Source organism: Vombatus ursinus, unplaced genomic scaffold, assembly GCF_900497805.2.
Source record: "Vombatus ursinus unplaced genomic scaffold, bare-nosed wombat genome assembly UNPS02004437.1, whole genome shotgun sequence".
Taxonomy (NCBI): Eukaryota; Metazoa; Chordata; class Mammalia; order Diprotodontia; family Vombatidae; genus Vombatus; species Vombatus ursinus.
This window is the reverse complement of record NW_020944215.1, coordinates 595700-622156: the sequence shown is the minus strand read 5'-3', so window position 1 is coordinate 622156 and position 26457 is coordinate 595700. Positions and strand designations below refer to the sequence as shown.

The 26457-nt window shown below is 49.1% G+C and overlaps 1 protein-coding gene across 1 annotated transcript; it reads left to right on the top strand.

Moving 5' to 3' along the window:
* Positions 1-482: 482 nt before the first annotated feature.
* SASH3 (SAM and SH3 domain containing 3) lies at positions 483-24716 on the top strand. Its single transcript, XM_027836290.1, is given in 12 exon segments — positions 483-613; positions 5470-5703; positions 16709-16804; positions 18774-18920; positions 20493-20634; positions 21084-21250; positions 21607-21819; positions 22688-22838; positions 23336-23524; positions 23527-23584; positions 23586-23781; positions 23783-24716. Coding segments are annotated over 11 exon segments (1452 nt in total). The 5' UTR covers positions 483-613; positions 5470-5646; the 3' UTR covers positions 23819-24716.
* Positions 24717-26457: the final 1741 nt, after the last annotated feature.

Below are 26457 nucleotides of genomic sequence, written 5' to 3'. Positions count from 1 at the left end.
AATGATTCCAAATGTTGTAGGAGTTCCCTGCTCAGATACAAGATGGATCAGATGGCCTCAGAACTTCCTTCCAACTCTGAGATTCTGGGATTCTAGAGCTTCATTTCCACGCCTGTAAAATCAGGAGTTTGGACTCTAACTGGCATCTAAGGAGCCCTCCAGTTCCGTCATTATTTGGTGCCAGGGCTGAGGTGGAGGGCAAAGAGGGTTCATCAGAGGGGGAATAGGGAGGGACTAAGCAAATCCTAAAGCTGCTGGTTGCTCCTCCCCCACTAACCAGGGCCCCGGGAATTTCATCAACTCATCGGGCACTTCCTCAAATCACAAGCTGGGCACTCGGTGCCAAAAACCAAGTCAGAAGTGGAGACAATGTAACGGCAACTGTTTCCTCCCCTAATGGGGGCTGGACTGGTGCAGCTGGGCGAGGGAGGGGCTCCCCTGGTGCTGGGGCCAGGTCTCCTCACTTCCCTGTTTCTCTGTGAAACAGGAACCCTGAGCTGACTGGGGTGGGGTCACTGAGCCCCAAAGAAGTCCTGGCCACGGGGGCAGACCTAGCTGCTGCCCTTCGCTCGGCCCGGGGGAAGCAAACCCAGGTGAAAAGAAGCAGGAAAAGGTAAGATGGCTCCGTGAGAGTGGCACAGAACCACTTAAGGGCTGGGAGACAGAGCAGTACCTGAACACCAAGACAGCATAGCCTCCATGTGGTCAGGCTGGATAGCTCTCCTTCAAAACCTGCCGCGGATGGGGAAGCTACCGCCTCCCCACGCAGCCCCTTCCACTCTGGGCCAGCTTCCATCACCAAGAGCTTTCGCTATAGCGCCGACCATGTGCCAGGAACTGTGCTAAGCGTTAGCAAGGTTTTCCTGAAATCCAGCCTGACTCTGCCTTTCGGCAGTTCCCACTCCTGTCTCCTAGCTGTGCCCTCTGGAGCCAAGCAGAAATCAGTCATGTGACTATCTTTCAAATGCCTGAAGACAGCTTTCCCATCTCCCCTGGGGCTTCTCTCCCTTGGTCTAAGTTCCTGGTTCCTTCAAATGATCGCCCCTGGGCAGGATCTCTGGCCCCTTCAACCTTCTCTGGACACTTCCCTTTGCCTTTCTCTAAACCCTCCAACTGATAGATAGCCTTCCTAAACAGCAGTACCCAAAGGAGAGCACAATAGTCCAGAAGGGTTCTGCTAGAGCTGAGGGCATCTGCTTACTCCCAGAAGCTCTGCCCCTCTTCCTGAAGCCAAATATTACATTCGGTTTTTTTTTGTTTGTTTTTTTTTTTGGCTAGGCAATGAGGTTAAGTGACTTGCCCAGGGTCACACAGCTAGTAAGTGTTATGTGTCTGAGGCCGGATTTGAATTCAGGTCCTTCTGAATCCAGGGCCGGTGCTCTATCAACTATGCCACTTACCTGCCCCTTACATTCATTTTCTTGAAGTCCATAATGTACTATCGACTCCCACTGTGACAATACAATAACCACCACCTCCCTAGCCCCTTTTCTCCCTTCCCCCAATGTTCTTCAGACAAACTGCTACCTTACTAGGCCTCTCTGCATCTGGAATGAGATGACCTGAGTTCAAATCCTGTCTAGCCTCTACTTCCCATGGGCCTTTGGACAGACAAATCTCTCAACCTTGATGGGCCTCAGTGTCCTCATCTGTCAAATGAAGAATAATAACCATAGATTAGAATTAGAATTTACATTCCATTAGAATGTAAACTCCTGGAAGGCAGGGACTATTTTTGCTGTTTCTTTGTATCTCCAGTGTTTAGTACGTGTACCAAGTAGGTGCTTGGCACATACAGTAAGCACTTAATAAGTGCTTATTGAATGATTTAGAGCTAGAAAGAACCTGAGAAGTCATTTGGTTGAACCCTCTCATTTTACAGAGGAGGAAACTGAGACCCTGAAGAGGGCAGTGAGATTCCCAAGGTCCCACAGCTAGCAAGGAGCAGAGGTTAGATTCAAATCCAGGTTCTCTGATTCCAACTGCAGTCATCTCGCCACTGTGGTGTCCTGTCTCTACCTACTTCCAAGGGCTGTTGGAAGGCCACATAAGGCCACCTCTAGGTAAACACTATACCCCTTTCTGATGTCTACAACCCTTATACTGTTGCTCCCCTGATGTGAAATTGGTAACAACATCTGTAGTCAGAGGAGCTTGGGTTTCCTAAGGCAACCTCACCAGATTTTTATCTGTGGCCTAGACGCTATCTTTCCCCCTCTGAGTTACTTTCCGTAACTGCTTCACCTTTGTGGGTTTTTTTTTTTTGGAGGAGGGGCTGGAACTGGGGGGAATCATCAGAGATCATTTTGTTTCCATCAGCACCTGTACCCATCATCCCAGTCATTTTTTCCCTAAGACTCCTCTACCTGGGGCCAGAGGCCTAACTCACAATGTTGGTGCCCGGGACAGCAGCATGAAACAGGCCCTAAAATTAACTTTGTAATTCATGATGGGGGCGGGGGGAATCTAGGTGGCACTATAGTGGATAGAGCACTGGGCCTGGAGTTAGGAAGATTAATCTCCCCAAGTTCAAATCTGGCCTCAGACACTGACTCTGTGTGACTCTGGGTAGCTCACTTAACCCTATTGGCCTCAGTTTCCTCATCTGTAAAATGAGCTGGAGAAGGAAATGGTAAACCACTCAAATATCTTTGCCTAGAAAACCCCAAATGGGGTCATGAAGAGTCAGACACAATTGAAACAACTCAATAACAATTCATGATGTGAAAATTAAGGGAAAAAAAATTAACCAGCTGGCTGATCTAATCTGTGTGGAGAGCTCTAAGTGAGAAACTCCGTCATCAATGCAGATGGGCAATTACTTTGCAATGGATGGTCTTAGAAAATTGGCTGGGGGTACAATGACCTGCCAGTGTCATAGGGCCGCCTAGGTCTTCCTGACTCTGAGGCTGGCTCTCAGTCCATTACGCCATGCCATGTCTCATTGAAGAATACAGGAAGTATATACAGTAACACAAGAAGTAATTAAGACAAATGCAATTGATTGGGAGGAGGACCTAGCAACTAGAATGTCTTCTATGGAACCAAAGGAGGACACGGGTTAAACTGTTATGGTCTCTAAAGGGCAGTATCCTGGGGCCAAATCCCACTCACCCTGCCTGGTGGGGTAAGCGGGCCAAAGCCTGGATTCTGCCCAGGGCATTGGCAGCAAAGCTATAGGGTAACTGTATAAGCACCAGTAGTGCCCAGCTTGTGATTTGAAGAACACGGCCCACACAGTGAGAAACAAGGAAACTCCATCAGCTAAAGATTCCTTCCCCCTGAGATTCCCCTGGTGAAACCACTAAGGGCTTGCATAACAAAGGTGGGGGGGGACACACTGTCTCTAGAAGTCCCCTGTGAAAATGACTGGTGAAGCTCTTGACAGAGAGAGAGCTAACGAACTCAAGATGCAGAATGTGATATACATTTTTGGATGTGGCCAATGTGGATATTTGTTTCTCCTGATTGTATGTATTTGTTACAAGGGTTTGTTTGTTTTTTTTTTTTTTGCCCTGTCTTTTTTTAATGGGAGGAAGAGAGTTGGAGGGAGGGGGAGTTAAGATTATGGTCTCTATCCCCCCCCAAAAAAATTCGAAGGGAACAGAAAGAAGGTCAGTTTTGAAATTTACATGTTGGATTTCTTATATACCTAAAAAGAAAAGCCAATTTAACACAAATAAAGATTTGCAGTTTCATGTACGGTCACAACTTCACGTACGTAGGGAACTGCTCATTTTATTTGGCGTTTGTAGAATTCAGAATAAAGAGAAAAGAAAATGGGAAAGAAGCAAAGAAAATGACGGGACAGAGAAGAGTTGGCAGTGGAGAGGACCTAAGTTGGGGGGTGGGAGGGAAGGAGATAGCAAGAGAGCCCAGAGAGGGTGGAGGGGGGCTACTGAAGACAAATGTCCCACCAGGGAGGGACCAAGGGCTGGATTACCACGGACGGGGAATGGATGGCAAGCATGGGCCAAGTTGGTAGACTCGAGTACTTCTCTGTAAGCTCCCCTTCGGGGCCTGGCCCTGTGCTTTGTTTCTCCCCCTTCGTTCCCAAGGCAGTTTGGGCCCCAACCCTGTAGCCTCCCTCTCTGGCCCCTTTGAAGCCGCTGTGGTTTCCCTGTGAGCTTTGCTGCTGCTGCCTGGGCTGAGCAAACAGGAAGCCATACACATCCCGCATGCAGTACACAGAACTGGGGCCAGGCAAGATGGCAAAGCCAGGGCACCATTCTTTGGGCCAGGGCCCTCACACACACCTAGTCTCCTAAGCCCCCACATTCTCCTCCCCTCCATCAAGACCTACTTCTTTTACCCCATTCAATTAAACACACGTGTTTCCAAAGAGCCCCCAAGAAATGCATGCTGATGGAAAGGACTTCAGGCAGGTGGGCAGGCCAGCAGACGGGTGGGGAACATTTCTTTCTGCAAACTGACCTGTTAGCCCCCTACCCATCCCACTAAGTAGGTGGCCACTCGTTCTGCGTATATCCAGAGCCAGCCCCACTCATTTCAATCCCAGACCAAGCCCTGAACTATCTACTGGTGGACAGAGACTCGTGCTGGGCAATGGGGGAGACACCCAATTAAATCAAGACACAGCCCTTGCCTTCAAGGAGTTTCAGTCTAATAGACAATAAGAGCTCTCAGTCTCTGTAGTTACTCAAGGTTTATAAAGCCCTTACGACCCAACAAGCCTGTGGGGTAAGCAATGTAAGTATTATTATGCCTATTTTATAGGTGAGGTGTGGTTCAGAGAGGGGAAATATTTGGCCCAAGGTCACACAGCGAGAAAGTGGCAGAATCAAGAGCCAGGCTCTGGTCTCCAGTGCTCTTTGCCATGTGCCTCTGCTTCTGCTAGCATTACCGCTGCTCCCCTTTCCCTGAGCCTGTGCCGGCATTGGCTAGGGAAGGAGCCTGGTGCCATCGTGGGAGGTAAAGGGCATCTTAGAATGTTAGAGGTAGAAAGGACCTTAGCGATCATCTAGTCCATTTCCTTTGTTTTATATGTGATGCCCAGGGAAGGGAAGGGACTTGCACAAGGTCTCACAGCTAGGAAACAGCAAAGTCAGGATTCAGACAACCTAGGATTTAATACAAGGTAGATCACCCAGACTTGCAGACTACTAAGAGTTGACTCTGGTTTGTAAATGGGGCCATGGAACTCATGATGGTGGCCAAGAGCACTGACATCCTCCTAACTTCTGGTCCTTGGATGGTAAGCCATGAAGGATGGTAGGCCATGAAGGATGGTAGGCCATGAAGGATGGTAGGCCATGAAGGATGGTAGGCCATGAAGGAAGGTCTCAGGATGCTGAAGGGGCTGCCCACTTCCTAGGAGGCAGAGGGAAGGGCTTGGGGGCTGGAGACTGAAGGCACAGGCAGGACTGGGACTTTGCTTTGCTCATTCAACCCCAAAACTAACTTCAGTCGAGTCTCTGGAGACTGAAGCGGCACTTCCTTCCTCCCCAGGGGCTGCGATTGCTGTAAGAGCAGGTCACGTGGTTGAGTTTCCTGCTTGCCACCCGCCCGCTGGGTGTCTGAGACCCAGAGCCCATAGTATCCGGAAGGCTGGTGCCCACTGGGCAGGACTGTGGAGGCTGAGCACCTGGTGGACAAGAGACAGACTCCTGGTCAGGGCAAGGAACCATGCTGCGCCGGAAACCCTCTAACGCCAGTGAGAAGGAGCCCACCCAGAAGAAGAAGGTGAGGAACAATACCACTGCTTGTGCCTATGGCTCCCAATGACCCAGATGAGTGGAAAGGGCCAGAGGGCATTCAGTGCTTGGGGTCAAGAAAACAGGTGGCCAGGGTCTACTAGAATCCTAAAAGAAAATCTTACAGTTCTGGTTTAGACACTTAGAACCCTAGAAGAAAATCCTAGAATTCTGGAACTGACTCTTAAAACCCTAGAAGAAAACCTCCAAAGCCTCAGATCAACACCTAGAACATAGAAAAGAAATCTAGAATTCTGGGATAGATTCATAGAATCCTTGATGAGAATGCTGGAATTCCAGACTAAATGGGTTCTAAAACCCTAGAAAGGAAGTCCAGAATTCTGAAATTGATGATTAGAAACCTTAGAAAAGAACTGCAGAGTTCTAGAATAGACTTCTGAGCCCTGCAAGAAAAATATTTGAATTCTAGAATGGACGTTGAGAGCTCTAGAAGAAATCCTTTGCCTTCTAGCCTTGAATCCTACAGCTTTGTCCAGTTACTAGACTCTAGTACTTTGCTTCTACCACCTGGGTGCTCCCACGACCTCTTCTTCAGCTTGACCTCTCCGGGACTAGATTCTTTTCCTAACAATGCCCACTCCCCTCTTATCTGAGCTCATCTACTTAGAACCCATTCCATTGGAAGATGCCATGATGTTCCAAGGGTACTCACTCACTAGTACCTGCCTCCAGCACACACACACACACACACACACACACACACACACACGTTTCCAGTACATTTGGCTCAGTTCTATCTCAACTCCCAGGTTCCCTGAAGATAGGACAAGCCTTCTTGGGGTAAAGAGATATAGAAATAGGGGATCGAAGGTATTAGAACATTCCATGGGATGCTGAGTACTGGGAAGCTTAAGGATCCATTACATGAGGAGATCTTGGGTTTAGGAGAGGGTTCCCTTTTTTTGTATGCCCAGTGCTTAGCACAGTGCCTGGCAAATAGTTGGTGCTTATAAATGCTTGTTGATTGATTGATGGGGACAAGTTTGAGAAGAATGGAAAATGAGATTTGAAGAGAGTTGGGAGAGATGTGGGAATGTGAGTGTGTGCATGTGTGTGTGGTACGTATTCATGTGTGCATGCACATGTGTGTATGTGTGTATGTGTGATACAGTGAGAGGAGGAGGGGAGATTTTGAAGGTCAGGAAAATGAGTTTGTGTCTTAAATAGCTCAGACATTCATCTTCCTGAAGGCAGAAGCTTGGACCAGATGATCTATTTGTGGAACCACAGAAGTTTCAGAGTAAAAAGAGCCTGCAGAGATTACTTAACCCAATCCCCTCAATTTACAGAGAAGGAAACTGAGGTCCACAGAGTGGAAGAGACTTTGGGTCACAGAATGGGCAGAGCAGGAAAGGATCACCCAGTCTAACCCTCTCATTTTACAAGAAGAAACTGAGGCCTAGAGAGGGGAAGAAACTTCAGATCGTAGAATGTCAACATTAGAAGGGGCCTCAGAAACCATCTAGTCCAATTCTCCCATTTAATAGAGTAGAAAACAGGCCCAGAGAGGAAAGGGACTGGCCTGAGGTCACCCAGCTTCAGGATTGAAGGTTAGGGTCTAGGATTATGTTATAAGAATCTGGGATTCCCTGACTTCATTCTTAGATCTTAGCCTAGAATTCTAGGCTTCCATGCCCATATTTTCTGCCAGTCTCCTGGAATCCCATGCTTCTACAACTTGATTCTCAGGCCAATCCAGTTCTGGGAGAAAACTGGAGTCTTCATTGAAAGCTTGTTAGGATTGTGGGGCAATAGAGAGACTATGTTGGTAACCGGGGCCACCTGCTTCTGGTCACTGGGGTATGAATCCTGCTTGGGATGTATGTATATGTGTAGGTGTGTGTGAGTGTGAGTGTGTGTTAGGGCTGGAGGGGGGGGTTTCCTCAGGTCGATGGTACAGGAGTGGCTGACGTTTTCCGGCTTATACACTTGTCATCGAACAGTGTTTCTTTCTCTGAGGTTCTGCCACACCGGATGGCAAGGGGGAGGGCAGGGGGAAGGGGACTTTATATTCTCATCCCAGGTGCTAGACCCAGCAAACCTGTCATTGGCTGCCTCTCCCTCTGAAGCCACCACTTCCCCTAGCTCGCTCCCTGGGGGTGAGAAGAGGCTTAGACTGCTTGAGGCACACCTGGGCCTGGCCCCTAACCAGAGGACAAAGGGTGGAAAAGAGCTAACTGGTGGTGGTCAAGGCCCTCGCCCCCATTTGTGTGACAGTTCCTATTGTTTGCTTTATACAGATTATTACTTTGAATCCCCACTCCAGCCCTCCCTGGCAGGAAGGCAGATGGGCAAGGTAGGGTGTAGTAACCCTGTTTTAAGGATGAAAAAACTGAGGTTCAGAAAAATGGAGAGATCATAGAAAGGAGAAAAATCATAGAAACAGAATGTCCAAGTCCTTAGAACGACAACTTTACAGGGGGCCTTAGAGATCACTTAGAACAACTCTCTCATTTTATAGATGAGGAAAAAGAGGCAAGAGAAGGGAAGTGACATGGCCATGGTGACACAGCTAGGAAGTGGCAGAGCTGGCATTCAAACTGAGGTCATCTGATGCCAAGACCTGAGCTCTCTCTGTTATAGCACAGGTTCCCTCCCTTAGCCTCCAGGGTTCTGAGCCCACATCAGCTAGCCAAGCAGAGCCCACCTCCAACCTGGGGCATGGCTGCTGGGGCCTCTGGGGCCAGAGGACCCTTTGCTTCCACCATCCCTCCTCCTTCCTCTACTCCTACCCAGAAAACTCTCCCAAGAAAGAAATGGCATGATGGGCCCAGGAGGTCAGAGGTCCTGCTTTCAGGCCCATTTCTGCCCCAGGTTGCTCTGGGACTTCAGGTGAGTCACTTCCTTTTTCTGGGCCTCTGTTCCCCTGTGAGGACAAGGGTAGAATGAAGAATGAAAAATGATAGACAGGTATATGCTTGTGGTGTGGAACCATGCAGGGGAAGCCTGGGCATTCCTGGGGCCCTTCAGAAGCTGAGACTGGCTCCTGATTCCTGCCCAGCCCACCTCTGATCCTCTGGAATCCTAGGTCCCTCAGACCTGGTGTTGACCTATTTCTCTACCATCCTCCCCTCAAAGATAATGGAAAGTGGGGGTTCACTTGGGAGGATGAGCTTGGCCTATTCTGAAAAGTTTTGTCATTGGTGGTTTGTCCTGATTTGTGATTTCATCAATGTGGGGAATTCTCTGTATGGAAACTCCCTCCCTCCAGGCAGATCAGCTTAGGAAGGCAGCCTGGGGCAGTAGGAGATGCAGTAGCCTGCCCCAGTCACACTGTTAGTATGTGTCAGAACCAATTTTCCCAACCCCCAAGCTAGCCCTCTACCCGCATGGCATGAAATCACGTCCATCTTCCTTAAATCCAGTAAGGATCTGAAGAGATCTGTGTGTATGCAGAGAGAACTCAGCAACCAATTTTGATTTTTGAGGAGCACATGGAGAAGATGGCATCAAGGGCAGGTAGCATAGGTGGGACAAAACCGTGGTACTGTCCTATAAGTGTGTGTCTAGAACACCGAAGGTCAGAATCACCTGAGGCTGGCCGGTGAAGTTCAGGACAACAAAAAAGGGTGCGGTGGGAAAGGACCAGTGCTCAGAGTAGATGGGTCAAGGAATACTCTCCCTCCCCTTGCTCCCCATAACCAACCAGGTGCCAAGGCTTGTCTTCTACGTCCACAGCACCTCTCCATTCACAAAGGCCCTCATCTCCACTCACCTTGATTATTTCAGCACTCTCCTAATGAGTTTCTCCCTGGCTCCAATCCATCTTCCACCGTTCCTGAGGTGATCTTCCTAAAGTACTGATCTGACCATGTAATTTCCCTACTCGATACTCTCGAATAGCTCCATATTACCTCTAGGATTAAATATTAACTCTCTTGTTCATCAAAGCTCCTTTCAACTCATCCCCTTCCTTTCCTATCTTCTTACACATCACTCCCCTCCACATCCTCCAACCATATTGGCCTCCATTCCATCTCCCATGCTTGCACTGGTTGTCACCTATGTCTGGAATGCGCTTCCTCCTCACTTCCATCTCCCAGAATTCCTAGCTTCCTTCAGAAGGCCTGTTCTGGTCCCCTCCCCCCCCCAGCTTCCCTTTCAGATTACCATCCATCTACTCACCATGTATCTTGGATAGACCTAGTTTATATATACATATATAAGTAGTGTGTGTATGTATATATATATGTATGTGTGTGTATGTGTATATGTGTATGTATATGTGTGCATATGTATAATACATATATATACATGCACAATATGTACTTATATGTATGCATGTATACATATGTATACATCCATATCTCTCTCTATTTCTGTGTTGTCTCTTCCATCAGAATGTAAGCTTGTTGGGAAAGGAAAACGGTCCCTCTTCCTTTACGTCCCCAGAGCTTTGCAAAGTTATAGGCATGTAGCGAGTACTTAAATGCTCATTGATCGAGCGATTGATCCTTTGACCCCATGACAGCCAGGAATGTTTAAAAGGCAGCAAAAGCCCAATCAGGACAAATGGTATCAAGTGAGCATGAGTGGGATGAGGAGCCAGACAGCAATGGCAGTTAGAGGCACAGAAGTAAAGTCAAGGCATCCTAGAGGAGGAGGATTTGAGACCACTTAAAGAGGGTCTTGAAGAAGTAATAGGACATGGATTGGCAGAGAGGAGGACAGGGGGCCTGGGGATCCATGCAGAGTCAGGACCAAATGGGGCAAGAACACCCAGAAGGCCAGTCCAGCCCAGCTCTGCCATTTACTGATGTTGTGACCTTGGGGGAAGTCCCTTCCCCTTTCTGAGCTTCATTCCTCCTTAGTTACAGAATGAGGGAGTTGAATTCTGGTCTTTTTTTTATGAAACTGACCATGATTTGAAAGACATTGAGCACAGAAAGGGAAGCACTCAGAGCTTTGGGATGAGAAGGAGGAGGTCGGAGAAAGAATGAAGGAGAGATCTTTCAGGAGGACTTCATAAATGGGGGCGGGGGAGGGGAGCAGGGTAGAAGACTGGCTGGCAGGCTTAGCCCACAGGCAACGCTCATAGACTCAAAGGGACAACAGGGAAGAGAATTCAGAAAGCCCCTTTCGATCTCCATTCCCATCTCACCAGCTGACTGATACTACTATCACTGAGAGTTTCTTAATAACTAGATCTGATGACCTTTTCTCTCCTCCTGGAATTAGGAAGAACTGAGTTCAGATCCTGCCATAGATATTTACTAGCTGTGTGATGCCTCGGCAAGTCGCCTAATCTCTTTCTGCCTCAGTTTCCTCATCTGAGAAATAGGAATAATAAGAGACCAGGCTTGTTGTGCAGCTCAAAAGAGATCATATTTGTAAAGTACTTTACAAACCTTAAAGTGCTATATAAATTCTGGCTATTTGCTTATGATTAAGTTAATCTCATGGAGGGTTTCCTTGGCCTCATCTAAATTGGCTGAGCCAGAATCCTAGGTCACAGTGACCATAGGGCCAAGGGCATGCTGGTATCTTTGTCTCCCTGACTTGGAAAGAGTTAGAGGCAAGAGACCAAGAGATGCCCCAACCTTGGAGAGATGGGAACAAAGCTTCTGAAGCCCCACCTCCTGTGGAGGGTGGGTGGAGTGTCCATCTGCTGCCCTCACCCTGGTGCTTGGCCTACCTCATGGGTGCCTCAGTCTGGGAACTAGTCTCTCTCTGTCCCCCTCCCCTGAATCCTGCCGTGGACCCCAAAGCCCCAAGAGACAGTAGATTAATGACAGGAAGAGGTGGAGGGAAAGGGAAACGATTAGAGGCCTAAACTGGGAGGTGAGGTTACCAGTCGCCCAACAAAGGCCACTCCTGGCTCCCTGCCATCTCTCTAGCCTACTTGGTATGTTCTCAGCACTGCTGGACAGGGCTTACAGAGGGGAGAGGGAGACAGAGGAAACCACAATAGGCCGTATCTACCTATAAATAGCAAGTCTTCCATTCAGGCAGCTTAGACCCTCCTCAGGGAGCTTCCCCCACCCTGGCCTCCAGCCATCCAGACACCCCCCTTTCTTTCCCTCTTTTCCCTAGCCTATTCTCAGTCGTCAACCTTCTTGACCTCTCTGCAGCCTTGACGCTCTTGGTCAGCCCTTATTCCTCGATTTCTCTCCTCTCTGGATATTTATGGCACTGTTCTCACCTGGTTTTCCTCCTACCTGTCTGACCACTCCTCCTCTGTCCCCTTTGCTGGATCATCATCACGTGGGTGTCCTCTACGGCTCCAGTCTCTTAGTGATCTCATCAGCTCCCAAGCTTTTAATGCAGTCAGCTCAATGTAGAGGACTCCCAGATCTATACACGTATGAAGCCCAGCCTCACTTCTGAACTCTAGTCTTGAATCTCCAACTGCCTGTTAGACATCTCCACTTGGATGTCCCATGGGGGAAGGGAAGGGAACAAGCATATATATAGCTCCTCCTATGTGTCCGGTACTGTGCTGAATGTTTTACAAATATTGTCTCCTTTGATCTCCACAACAGCTCTGGGACGTAGGTACTGTTGTTATACCCATTTTACACATAAGGAAACGTGGGCAGGCAGAGATTAAATGACCACACAACTAGGAAGTGTCTGAGGCTGGATTTGAACTCGGGTCTTCCTGAGTTCAGACCTAGCACTCTGTCCACTTCACCACCTAGCCAGCCTAGGCATTTCAAACTCAACATGTCCAAAACAGAAGTCATTATTCTTCCCCCTAAGCTCCACCCCTCACCATCCTTCTAGTCAGCTGGGTTTGAAATCTGAGCCTCATCTCCAGTTCCTCACTCTCTCTACCCCACCCCCAGGTACTCGTTGCCAAGTCTTCTCAATTGCACCTCCACCTTTGCCCCGTGTTTCCCCTTCCTTCCACTCACACCACAGCCACCCTCATCACCTCTTGCCTAGACTATTTCAACAGCTTCCCAATCGGTCACTCTGAATCTCATCTCTCCCTTCTGTAATCTAGCCTCCAAACTGCTGCGGAAGTGCTATTCCCAAGTCCACATCTGACTGCGCCACTCCCTGATGGAGAAATTTCAGTGCCTTCCTTTGGCCTCGGGGACAGGCACAAACTCCTCCTCTTGGCTTTAAAGTCTTTCACAAGCCGGCTCTGACCTACCTTGGCAGGTGAATCACACTCCCCCCGCCCCCCTACACACACACATCGTCATCATCTTCTCCCTTGATACATACACATACATACATCACCCCTCTCCACATACATACATGCACACACGTACACATGCATGCAGACATCATCCCCCACACGTACACACACACACATCCCCCTCTCCACACACATACACACATGCACACATGCACACCCATCATCCCCTCTCCATACACATACACGCACATACACATGCATACACACATCATCCCCCTCTCTACACACCTCTGTCCAGGTTGTCCCCTATGCTTTAAATCCTCTCCCTCTTCACCTCCACCTTATAGATTCCTTAAGTCATTAGTGCTCCCTCTGATAACTTTGGGTTTCTTTTCTATATACTTTGTATTGGCTTCTCAGTGTCCATGTTGTTTCATACCAGTAGAACAGAAGCTCCTTGAGGGCAGAGCAGTTTCATTTTCGTCTTTGTCTCCCCAGAACCTAGGACAGCAGCATTCATATTGTTGTTATTCAGTCATGTCCCTGTGGACCATAGCACACCAATATTGGCCATGGGGGTTTCTTGGCAGATACCAGAGCAGTTTGCCATTTCCTTCTCCAGTGGATTAAGACAAAGAGATGAAGTGACTTGCCCAGGGTCACATAGCAAGTGCCTGAGGCCTTTGAGCTCAGGTCTCCCTGAGTCCAGGCCCAGCGTTCTATCCACTGCAGTACTACCTAGCCGCCTGTAGGGAGTGTTGAATGAATGCTTGTTGACTCAGAATTGAATAGCGTAGAGAAGAAAGACCTGGCTTCAGTTTCTAAGCATTGCTACCTACTAGCTATGGGACCTCAGGCAAGTCCCTTCCTCTACTCTGGGCCTCAGTTTTCTCCCCTCCAAATGAGGGAGTAGGATTAGATGCTATCTGAGGTCTCTTCCATTCCTAATACTCTGGGATTCTACAAGCTGATGAAGCCATCGAGGCAGCTAATGAATCCTAATAATTCAAGAGAAGGGCATGAAAGTGGAAGGGGGGTAGGGAAAAGAAAAGGAACAGCAAGCTGCCTCGTTTGTTTGCTATAATAATTATCATTGTTGTCATTCATAATAATAGCTCCCATTTCCATAACACTTTAAGGTTTGCAATGTGCTGCCCTCCTGTCAACACTGCAGGGTCAGTGGACCAGCAAGTAGCTTAAGAGTTTCCTTGGCAGTAGGACCTGGGGTTTGCTACTACAAGCTACTGCTTGCTGGGTTTCTGACCTTGACCTCCAGCACAACTAGGGGATCCCCTGCTTCCTGACTGCCCACCAGGCTTTCTTGTGGGATGCTCAGTCACAAGTTTCAACAACCCTGACTGTATTACAGGGCCCGCCAGGCCAAGATAGGTGAACTCCTTCCTCCTCTGTCCCCTGGCTGCAGCTGAATGAGGTTATGAGGTGCCCTCCTCAGGCTAAGGGCAGGGGCCTCAGCTCTTCACTGTCTCACTCTGGCATCTGGAATCGAGTCCTCTCTGGTGATCTTGCCACCCCCAGATCCTGGCTCCATGTCTTAACTGCTTATGATAAACATGGATCCCGGTATAGTAGAAAGAGTTAAATCTGTATTTGAATCCTGGTTCTGACACTTAATCAATTTGTGAGTTCTGATTTGAGTGCAGACTGGCACCTCAGTTTCCCTATCTGTCAAATGGAAACAGTAAGACTCTCCCTACCTGCCTCCCAGGGCTGTTGGGTAGGAAGGGCTTTGGACACCCCAAATTGCTAAAGAAATGAGAGCTCCCACTGCTCAAACTTGACACTTTTTGTCAAATGTCTGTTCCTAATTTGCCTTGCTTTGAACCTTCCCTAGTTCCAAGATGTTCTTCCCAGCTTAGCTTAAGGTCAGTTTGTCTTGCCCTGGCATTGAATAGGGGCAGCTAGATGGTGCAGAAGACAGAGCACCAGGCCCAGCGTCAGTAAGATCTGAGTTCAAATCCAGCCTCGGACACTTACTAGCTGTGTGATCCTGAGCAAGTCACTTCACCCCTATTTGCCTCAGTTCCTCATCTGTCAAATGGGGACACACTGGAGGAGAAGGAAATGACAAACCACTCCAGCATCTTTGCCAAGGAAACCCCCTGAACAAAGTCCATGGAGTCACATAGAGTCAGACATGACTGAACAGCAACACCAACAATAACAAAGCATTGACTACATCCATCCTGATGGGTCCTGAGCCCTGGCAGGCTCCATCAACTTCCAACCATGAAATGAGCCCTGCTGAGGACCAGAGAGGAAGTAGAAGGCAACACAAAAAATACTGGGCTTAAAGTTAGAGAACATGGATTCTAGTCCCAGCTCTGCTGCTTAATGGCTGAGTGTCCTTGGGCAACTCTCTTCCCTTCTCTGGGTCTCTTACTCTCTAGTCCTGAGGGTCTAGGATTCTCTGACCAGCAGCTATAAGCATTTCAAACCTGTGGGCACCACCTCCATGAACAAACCTTCTGTGGTTATTCTTCCAGTAGCATAACATTAACAAATTTTCCCGAATTGACTTAGCTGGCCAAAGCTAAGATTACCTAGCTAATGTCGATGGTAGCCAGAGTTACAACTTTAATGGTAACATACTCAATGTTCTTTGGTTAATTCAATTAAATCCAACAAATATTTCTTTTAAAAAGAACACTTATGAGCTGAGGATGCAAAGTCAAAAATGAACCAGGCTAGGGGCAGCTAGGTGGCACAGTGGATAGAACACTGGCCCTGAAGTCAGCAGGACCTGACTTCAAATCCGACCTCAGACCAAACACTTGACACCTTTACTAGCTGTGTGACCCTGGGCAAGTCACTTAATCCCAATTGCCTAAAAAACGAAAAAGGGAAAAAAAAAAGAAAGAAACAGGCCCTACCCTCAAGGAGCTTATTTTCTCTTGGGAGGAAAGAACATGTAAGCAGATGAGTAAGTACAAAATACATAAAACTACAAAGTGCTTGGGAGGAGGGAGGTGTTCCAGAGAGGCCTCTTGGAGAAGTAAGCACTTGAGCTGACCCTTAAAAATATTCCAAGAGGTTCCAAGAGGCAGAGGTTAGGAGGGAGAATATTCCAGGCTAGGCAACAGCTGGGAAAAAGGAAATGGAATGAATGGCACATATAAGGAATAGCAAATAGGCCAGGGTGGTTGGAAATGTAGAAATGTAGAGTGTATGAGGGGGAGAGAGGTGGATTAGGTCAACAAGCATTGATTAAGCACTTGCTGTGTGCCAGGTCCTGTGCTAAGTGCTGGGGATATAAAGAAAGGCAAAACCAGTCACTGCCTGCAAGAAGCTTACATTCTAATGGGGAAGATCTGGAAATACACTTTGGAGCCAGATTAGGAAGGAGTTTATAGGATAAGGATAGGGATTAGACCTGTGATTTTACTTGTATAGGGAACTCCCAGGGAAGGAAATTTTTCTACCGATGCAGAGGGCTCCTTCTCCGCCAGTGGAAGAGTGGCTTAGAGTTCTGAGAGGTTAAGTGACTTGAATAGGGACACACAGCCAACATGTGTCAGAGGCAAGGGTTGTTAGGAGGATCCAGGGAGATAACATATGTAAAATGCTTTGCATATCTTAAAGCTGATCAACACTCATGGCTTCCCAAGTGTTGAGGTCAGCCAAGTTTCCATCTTGGTCTGTGACCAGGGCAGTGCTCGGTTTAGGGCCTGGGTCAGGGGACTCAAGTCTGAGCCAGAGGGGCACAATGGAGCCCTCTAGCCTGCAGGAGAATCAGGCCTATGGCTTCATTAGGGCTCAGCTCTCCATACTGAGCTGCCTGGCTATAGAGATGACCTGGTGACCTTCTTACTGCCCCATGGAAGCTGGCATGGACTGATGACTTTGTCTCCCTTGCTTCTTCCAGCTCTCCCTGCAAAGATCCAGCAGTTTCAAGGACTTTGCCAAGTCGAAGCCCAGCTCTCCAGTAGTGAGCGAAAAGGAATTTAATCTTGAGGACAATGTGAGTATGGAGCTGAGGGGAGAGGGGACAGGCCCTGCTGAGGTTAACAAGACCCCAGGACTGCTCTCCACATCTAACATAGGCAAGGTGTCTTCTACTAACACTTTTATGGCACGAGCATTTATTAATCATGTATTCTGTGTCTGGAGTAGGCCAAAGCTGACCCGGGAGCCCAGAAGACCTGGGTTCAAATTCTGTCTTAGCCGCTTTACTGGGTGATTCTAAACAAGTCGCTTAACTTCCCAGTGCTTTATGCAATTCTCCAACATTATAAGTTGCAGAGAAAGTGGCGACCTATGTTGGAAAAGAGAATTTTGTTCTCTGGAAGCTCTCTATATCAGTGACATCACAGGGTGAATTCCTCCCTGATGTGCCAGTCACCAGAATACAAAGACAAAAATGAAACAATCCCTGCCCTTGACAGGCATACGTTGTATTTTTTAATAACTTCTGACTCACTCCTAAAACCCTTCCTAAACAAGCAACAGAAGTTTCAATCCTGGAAGCCTTCCACTCTTTTTTGTTTACAAAATCAACCAAATGCCTTCCAGAGAGGAGAGGACATGGGCACAGCATGTTCCCAGGTCTAGATGGCCTCTGAGATCCCACCCAACTCTCCATCTCTGCTCCCATAATCCTACGTCCACCCTACTTCCTACTAAGCTTTTGATATTTCCCGAAGTCCTTCCCACCAGCCTCCTCCTTTCCTTCTTTCCATGCACACTTGTGAATGTTTCAACAAACATTTACCAGGCACCTGATGTATGCTGGGTCTGGTAGCACCAGGTACTAGGGGAGACACAAAGCTTACATAAGACAGGGGTCCTGCCTTCATGGAACCCACAGTCCAAGAGGGGATGAGCCCCCAACATAACCAGCTGTCATACACATCATTGCAGAGTAAGGCCAGGGGACCAAACCATGTATAAAGCCTCACTGGGGAGGTGGGCATTGACAAGGGATGATGTGACATTGCAGCTGGCTTGAAAGGCTGGCTAGGAATTCACTAGAAGAAAAGGGAAAGGAAGAATGTTCCAGGCGTTAGGAACAGTTGAGTCAAAACAAGGCAGTCAAAGAGCACGAGATGATGGAGATTGGGGGTGGGGATGGGAGGGAGAGGGAGGGGGAGTGAGTCATCTAGTTTGGCCAGGGAGTAGGTTGAAAATTGGGGCATAATGTTAAAGGTCTGGAGGAGCAGGGTAGTGTCAGATTGGGGAAGGTGCTGAAGATTTCTGAACAGAGCAATAACATGACTGCGGGGTTAAAATGACAAAGGAAGATAAGTTTGGCAAGGGATATGAAGTACTGATTTGAGAGGGGAGAAAGGAAAGGTGTGAAGACCCATTAGGAAACTGGCCCAGGTGGGTGAGCCTGTGTGAGGGAGGTAGCCTTGGAAATAGTCAAGAGGGGTCACATAGGAGAGACACTGGAGACAACACGTGGTGCTGCTGGGAAATACTGTGAGAGGGAAGGCAGGGTCAGAGACAACCCCAAGGTTGAGAATATGAGAGACGAGGTAAATGGTGTTACCACCAAGAGTGATGTCAGAAGGAGGAGCAGATTCAGGGGGACAGAAAAACGACCTTAGTGTTTCTTCCACACATACATTGAGTACCTGCTATGTGCTGGGATTTGCTGTGGGAGAGATTAAAAGAAAACTTGACCCTGGCCGTGCTCTCTGGGAGCTCCCAGTCTTATAAGAGACAAGGCCTGTGTCACTGGAGCACATGCACCATGTGAAAATGTGATGGGAAGCAAAGACCAAGGGCTGTGGGGGTTCTGAGAAGTGGAAATATCCCTTCTGGTCAGGGGGCTCACCTTCCCAAGGTGGGACTTGAGCTCAGCCTTGAAGGACGAGTGGAACGTCATCTGGTAGAGATGGAGAGAAGCAAAGTGGGTCACGGAAGACCGGGCTAGAAAGGACTCCAGAGGCCCTGGGCCTCAACAGCTCTATCCTTTCTCCTCCTAGATCCCAGAGGATGACACAGGAAGCCCCACCACGGAGGATGCTGGGAGGAGCGCAAAGAAGCTGGGAAAGAAGTGGAGGGCAGTGATTTCCCGCACCATGAACCGGAAGATGGGCAAGACGATGGTGAAGGCCCTGTCAGAGGGGATGGTGAGGCCTGAGGCCAAAAGGGAAGGTGGAAGACAAGAGATTTAGAGCTGGAAGGGAAAGCAGGGACAGCTCATGGCATAGGCAGAGCAAATGGGCCAGTGCCTACACCAAAGGCAAATAAAAGATCATTCTGCCCAAAGACACATGGAGAAAAGAGCACTGGATACCAGGTCCAGCTCTACCTCTTATAACCCGTGTGACCTTGGACAAGTCATTTACCTTCTCTGGGCCTCAGTTTCCTTCTCTGTCAGATGATGGACTTAGACTAGGTGGGCTCTCAGCTCCATTCCAGCTCTAAATCCTATTACCCTAGGATTGTAGAGAGGCAGAGGAGTGGGCTTGGGGCTAGAGGGCCAACCAAGTCAATAGTAAACTTCTTTCTGGAGCTGGCCTTGCCTGGGAGCTAAGGCAGGAAGCATACATACAGGGACAAAGGGTTGGTGAACTAGGGGAGTCACTTTAAATTATGTGACCATCTCCCCTCTAATAATTACAAAGACTCATCCAAGGTTAGAGCTCTAAAGGACTCAGGAGACTGGCTAATCAGGTAATCTCTTTAAACCTTCCTTTTTGCCTCTCTGAAAAGGGAATAGCAATCTTTGTACTACCTGCCTTACGCAAGGAAAGGGTTTTATTGCACTCAAGGTGTTAGGAGAAGGGTTTTGGTTTTGTTTTTTTTTTCTTAGTGGGGGGGAGGGGAGGAAAGGAGAGGAATTTTGATCTGTGATTTCAAAAGTAAAGAGAGCTTCTGGTATGACAACTCCTTCCACCAACAGAGTAGTAGCCTGGGGCACAGAGATGTTAAGTGACTTGTCCAAAGTCATACAAGCTAGTTCAGAAGCAGACCTTGAACCTAGATGTTCTGGACTCCAAGAATGGTCCTTTATATCTACTATGTCATACTGCCCTTAAACTCATAGATAGAGAAGCATTATGTTATTGTGCTTGGAGTCAGGAAAACCTAAGTTTGACACTTTTACTAGCTGTGCGACCCTGTGCAAGTCACTTAAACTCCCTAGGCCTCAGTTTCTTCATCTGTAAAATAAGAGGGTTGGACTAGATGACCTTGAAGGTCCTTTTCTTGTTCGAAATCTATGCTCCTATGAACTGGGAGGCAATGCCATGAAATCAAAAGAGCCCAGGATTTGAAGTCCAAGGATGTGGGTTCAAATTCTGACTCTGCTCCTTACTACTATCTGTGTAGCCTTGGGCAAATCTTTTATCTTCTTAAGGCTCCAGTTTCCTCACCTGTAAAACAAGGGGTTGAGACTTGATGACTTCGGAGGTCTCTTTCTATGCTGATAATAATACCTTCCCACCATGATAAGGCACCAGATTAAGACTACAATGTGGGTCAACAGCACCTGTCCAGCTGACCTCATAGCCTTGAAAAGGCAGGTGCTGTGTCAATCTCACAGCATTACAGAAATGTCAGCTCTTATTAGCTAGAGCTGAGGAAGCTCTCCCAAAGAAGGGGAGTGATTTGCCCAATGTCACCCAGTGCCTAACCTGCTGAGCTAGAATTGGAATGTCCCCATTCTAAAGCTGGTGCCTCTCCTGATGCACCCTCAGGGGGATACTCTGGAGGAAGGGTTGGCCTCCCCAACCTCACCAGACTGCCTCCTGGAGGGCTTGGCTTCAGAGAACATGCCCTTGGCTTTTACTGACCAGGATGATGACAGCCACCCCGCCCTCAGCCGCCAAACGTCCACTAGTGAGTAATGGTGGATGGAGGGAGTGGGCAGGGGATGGAGTCTGGGGAAAAGTTGGGAGGGGGAGGGGAAGGGGAGGGTTTCTTCTGTGTTACACGTCCCTCCTCCCCAGGAGTGGGAGGAGAAGCAGGACAGCCATTCTTATAAGGGAAAGAGGCTTCAGAAAGCCATTTGGATCACACTTCTTCCCACTCCCTGCATCCAGGAAAGAGGAGATTCCCTACAGTTCCCTGGCATCTTCCTGCCCATCAGTCAGAAAGAAGGCATTTAAGGAGTGTGGACCTCCCCTTTTAAAATGGGACTTGCCTCCCCCCCAAAAGGGGTTTTCCATTTAACTTCTCTAGGGCGCTTTCTCCCCCTGAACCCTAACAAAAGTCTGTGTTAGGAGCCAGGCTGAGCCAGGGACAAAGGTAAAGCCCTCTCCCCCCCACCATTGTCCGTCCCCCTGCAGGCAGCGAGCTGGGCAGCCCAGGCCCTGGCACCGTGGGCTGCGGGCAGACCAGCCTGAGGGTGGAGGAGCTGATGGCCCCGATGTACACAGGCCCCTTCTGTGGCAGGGCCCGGGTCCACACCGACTTCACTCCCAGCCCCTACGACAGGGACTCGCTGAAACTCCAGGTGAGGGTACCCCCATGGACCCTCTTGGGGAGGAGGAGAGAAGGGCCTTGGGAAAGAGGTCTGGGTGGGGGAGGAGGGCAGAAGGAATAACAGTAGTCTTAGATAGATAGGGCAGCTAAGGAAACAGAAGCACAGAGAGGGAAAGGGGCTTGTCCAAGGTCATATGTAGTAGAATCAGGACCAGAACCCATGTCTTGTGACTCCTAAGGCCAGCAAGGGACAAGATGGGACATGAAGGGGAACAAAAATGGGCATGTAGCTCGGAGGGGCCTGGGTGGTGAGATCTTCTCCCCCAGGTGGACCGCCCACCCCAAGCTCAGGTCCCTTTCCACACACCCCTCTCCCCAATCTCCCAGAAGGGGGATGTCATCCAGATTGTTGAGAAGCCACCTGTGGGCACATGGCTTGGGCTGCTTAATGGCAGACTGGGCTCCTTCAAGTTCATCTATGTGGATGTGCTGCCTGAGGAGGCTGTGGGGCCTGCCCGGAGAAGCCGCCAACGTCCAAGCAAGGGCAAGAGGCCGAAACCCAAGACCCTACATGAGCTGCTGGAGCGCATCGGCCTGGAGGTCAGTGATCAAAGAGTGGGGGGCGGGAGAAAGGTGCTGGGAACAGGCTCACCCTGCTCCCCAAAAGGCCCCAAGGAAAGCAGAATTGGAAGGGACCTCAAGGACCACCCACTCCAACCAGAACCTTAACAATAGACCTAACAAGTGGCTTGAATATCTCCGGGGAAGGGTAATTCCCTCCTGCCCAAAACAGCCCAGTCTACTTTGGGACAGCTCTAGGGGTCAGGGAGTTTTTCCTTTCATCTCTCCTAAATTTGAATCTTAGCAACTTCTGCCCATTACTCATAGCTCTGTCCTTTGGCAGACCACATCTAATCCCTTTTCCACATGACAACCCTTTGAACCTTTGAAGACAACTCTCGTGCCCCTCTCTGAGTATTGTCTTCTCCAGGTTCAACATTCTCAATTCCTTCATCTGATTCACCACATATGATCTCCAGTCCCCTCACCAGCCTGGGCCACTCCTAAACACGTCAGTTAAGGCTTGATTCTTCACTTACCAAAGGACTCACCACAAGGCTCCTTCACATGACAAATTCCCTCGGTGTATTTCAAATCATATTCCACACTAATGATACTGTCCAACTTGATTGACCAAAATTCAATGCACAACTACATTTTCAGAAACACAATGACTATATAAAATGGCCAATACTTGGAGCTGGGTGACCAACCTCTGGCCCAGAAGGAAAAAGTGACAATGGGATCAGGGAGGGTCCTAGATTGAGAAGTGGAAAAGACCTCAGAGGTCTTCTAGCCCATCCCTGGCAGTCTATAGGAGGCTGAAGATCACATGGCTAGTCCAGAGAGAGAGTCAGTTTCAGGCTGGGGAAAAGCTGAAAGCATGCCTGCTATTTCTCCCCGCTAGGAACACGCATCTACCTTGTTACTCAATGGCTACCAGACCCTGGAAGACTTTAAAGAGCTTCGGGAAACCCATCTGAATGAGCTGAATATTGTGGATCCCCAGCACCGCGCCAAGCTGCTCACTGCAGCAGAGCTACTGTTAGATTATGACAGTAAGTTTAGGGGGGCTGGCCCGCCCTGGCCATAGGCTCTGAAAGTAGCTTGCCATCAGAAGGAAGAGAATTCAGATCATGGGACTTATACAGGGGCCTCCACCTGTAGGGGGAGTTTCACTGAGATCCTCCTCGGAGCCCTTTCCAGGGCTGACATTCTTTGTTCTATGTTCTAAGATCCCTTCCAGCTCTGACTTTTTCATTCCCAAGGTTTCCGACGTTTTTCTGACAGTTTTTTTTGCTTTTTGGTGAGGCAATCGGGGTTAAGTGACCTGCCCAGGGTCACACAGCTAGTAAGTGTCAAGTGTTTGGTCTGAGGCCAGATTTGATTTCTGACGGTTTTTATTCCATGTTCTGAGGTCTCTCCCACTTCTGGCATTCTCTATTCTGAGAGATCTGGGTCCTGGGCCCTGGGACGGGTGACTGGGCAGCAGAGAAGGGGGAGAGGGAGAAGGGCCCAGGAACTCACAGATTCCCCCTCCTCACCCCCTGTGCAGCCGGCAGCGAGGCGGAAGAAGGCCCCCAGACGAACCTGGAGCCGGCGCCGGAGCACACTTTGGACTCCAAGGCCGACATTCCCCGAGACTCGGGCTGCTTCGAGGGCTCGGAAAGTGGGCGGGACGAAGGCGAGCTAGCAGCCGCGGATGAGCAGCTGCGCGCCCTGTCTCTGGAGGCGGGGGCGGGGCCAGGGGCGGGGCCGACGCCCTGAGGGCCTGCCCTGGGGCCCCGCCCACGCCAGCCGGGGCACGCGGGCTCCCTCTGCGTCTGCGCGGCCCCGAGCTCCTGCTCCTTGACCACCTTCCCGGGACCCTGTGCGAAAGGGACTCGGCCCTTGTACCGATGGAGAAGACTGGCGCAGCCGAACGGCCCCTGGGCTGACCGGCGGCTAACAGCAGAAGCCCGCTCTGTGGGGAGCTGCCTCCCTGACCCCACCCCCACCCCCCATCCCTGTCCTGGTCTCCATGATCGCAGTGCCTTAGAGCAGCCGGCCATTCAGAGCCCAGTGGCCTAGGATCTGGAGTCAGGCCTATGTGCCACCAACTTGCAATGACCGAGGGCAAGTCATTCCTCTTATATTCTCCTCTGTCAAAAGAAGGGACTGGATTAGGTGATCTCTGATCCAGCTCTAAAGCCCACCCTAATTTATCCTTGTTCCCTGGAAATGCAGTTTCTGGCTCTTGGCTTGCTGAAAAGGCCCACCCCAATTTCTTCTGACTTCCGTTCTTTTCTGCTTTCTTGGCCACTCCTGAAGGCTGAGAGGCATGTGTATAAGAGAACACACACGCAAAGGCCCACTGCTCCCTCTTTACTTTTTTTCCTCGCAAGGCAGGATGCTTTAACCTCCCAATCTACAGGGTTTAGGAATTTGCTATCTCTTACTTTCTTTGCCCTAAAATAAGATCAAGCCTCCAGGCAGCCCCCTCCTCTCTGACCTGGGAGTTAATGGGAGACAGAGGTGACTCTCTCAGGATATGGATGTTTCCCTGCTTCTGGGGTCTCGTTAACCAGAGCAGGGCTAGAGGCAGAGGATTCAGGGACCCACATGAGACACTCCAAGCAAATGGGGCATTGAACTTGAAGCTGTAAAGGGTAGGGGGCATCCTGGTTCAGGTTTGAAAAAGCATTCATAGAGGGAACATTCATCAGGGAAGACCCCAGACCACCACCACTCCACACAATGCACACAGAAGCCTCCAGAGGAGCCATTCCCTAGCACCAGGCTCTGCCTGGCTTTCCACAGTGTCAAGAACAGCCAGGACTTGGCCTAGTTGGACCTACCCTTCAACCTAATCCTGGGGATTTTAGTGAAAGCTGGCTTGGGGAGGGGGCAGGGGTAGGGCAGGTTTAGACTTCAATAAAGCATGTGGATAGAAACTACATAGTCACTGTTTCTAGTGTCTGTTCTCAGGTTTGTGGCTAAACACTGTTCACACAGCCTGCCAGCATAACTACAAAGTCCGCAACATTTGTCTCTGGAAGCCTTTTTCACCTTACTGCTTCTCGCTTCCCCCCTCCCCACCTAGAGATGTCCAGTGCCTACCCTTCAAAATGATGGTACAGCACACTGACAAGAGCACTGGTCACGAGCCAGGAACCTACACAAACCCCTGTGGTGTTCCTTCCCCATCCCAAATGTCCAGGTACACTTTAGGTATCTCCATCATGTGGTTTGTTACCTGGGAACTTCAGCATCTCACACATTCCTCTGCTGCCAAAGGTTGCCACCTAGCTCTCCTTAAAAGCACAGAGGTTACAAGCCTCATAACAGGAAGCAGGTGATGGAGAGGATGCAAGACCTGGAGCTGATTCAGCTCAAGGCCTACCTTAGACATTTACTAGCTGTGACCATTGTGCCTCAGTCTCCTCATCTGCAAAACAAGGCCAGGAAGGTTGTACTCAATAGATTCTAAAGCCCCTTACAGCTCCAAATCTAGGGTCCTATAGTTTTACTTATGAGTTCATGAAAACAGAAGGCTACTTACTCAACTACTGTCTCTCTCAGTAGGCATCACAAGTTGCCACTTTCCATTGTCCTCTACAGGTCTCCTTTCTGAATCAATCCTCAGTTCCCAGTAGGTAGTGATCACTCTGCTGATGTCCCTACGAATAGGTTCATAGCCCTAGAGCTGAAGGGACCTAAAAGGTCACCTAGCCCAACCACCTCATTTTACAGAAGAAATTGAGGCCCAGGGAGGGGAAGGGACTTGCCACGACTTGCCTAGGATTGTACAAACAGTAATTGTCAGAGGGGGGATTTGAACCTAGGTCCTCTGATCTCAGAGCAAGTACTCTTTCTATTGAACTACTAGTTCTTCCAAAGCCCAGCTTCCTGAAGTCTTCCTTTCCAAAGTCCTTCTCTTCTCCCAGCAGGTGATCCCTGTTTTTCTGGCCTCACGCAATGCCTTCCAAAGTTGTGCCATTCTCCTTATCCTCCAGCAGATGGCACTTGTTGCCTTCCCAGGGGACCAGCTCTATAACACTGATCCTATGATAAAAATCTTCCTGTGTATTTAGAGCTCTGTGATTCTTAAACCTTCTTTTACACATGAACATCAGAGCTTCCCACTTCACACAAGAGACAAGAGATACCCCCTCCTCTTGTCTCTCACAATCTCTCTCTGGGATCTGTGTCCACCTTAAGGAGGTGACTGCTGCTTCTCCCCTTACAGGCAATATCTCCCACCCATGTCAGTGCCTCCAACTGGGTCCAGGGGATGGTGAGAGTGCCCTCGTCTTCCTAATTACCTGTGTAACCCCTACCTCTTCTCAGGGCTGCCAGGCCATATTATTAAAATTACCAAGGCTACTCCACAAAATGGCTAGCAAAGGGAGGAAAACCAGAGCTAGCCCATCAAAGATGCCAAGGAAAAGCAAATTGAGAGTCATATGACCTTCAATGTGCCCCTTCCTTTTCTCCGGGCCTATTTCCTTCAACATTTAAGTACTAGGACATGTGAGATCTGCCTTGTACTCAGTGCTGGGGATGCAAAGACAAATCACACACATCCTGCTCTTGCTCTTAAGTTTGTAATCCAATGGTAACACAAGACTATGACAGAAGAGACTGAACTAAAGAGAAAGATAAAAGGCCCAGGCAAAGGGCTGTAAAAAAGGTTGA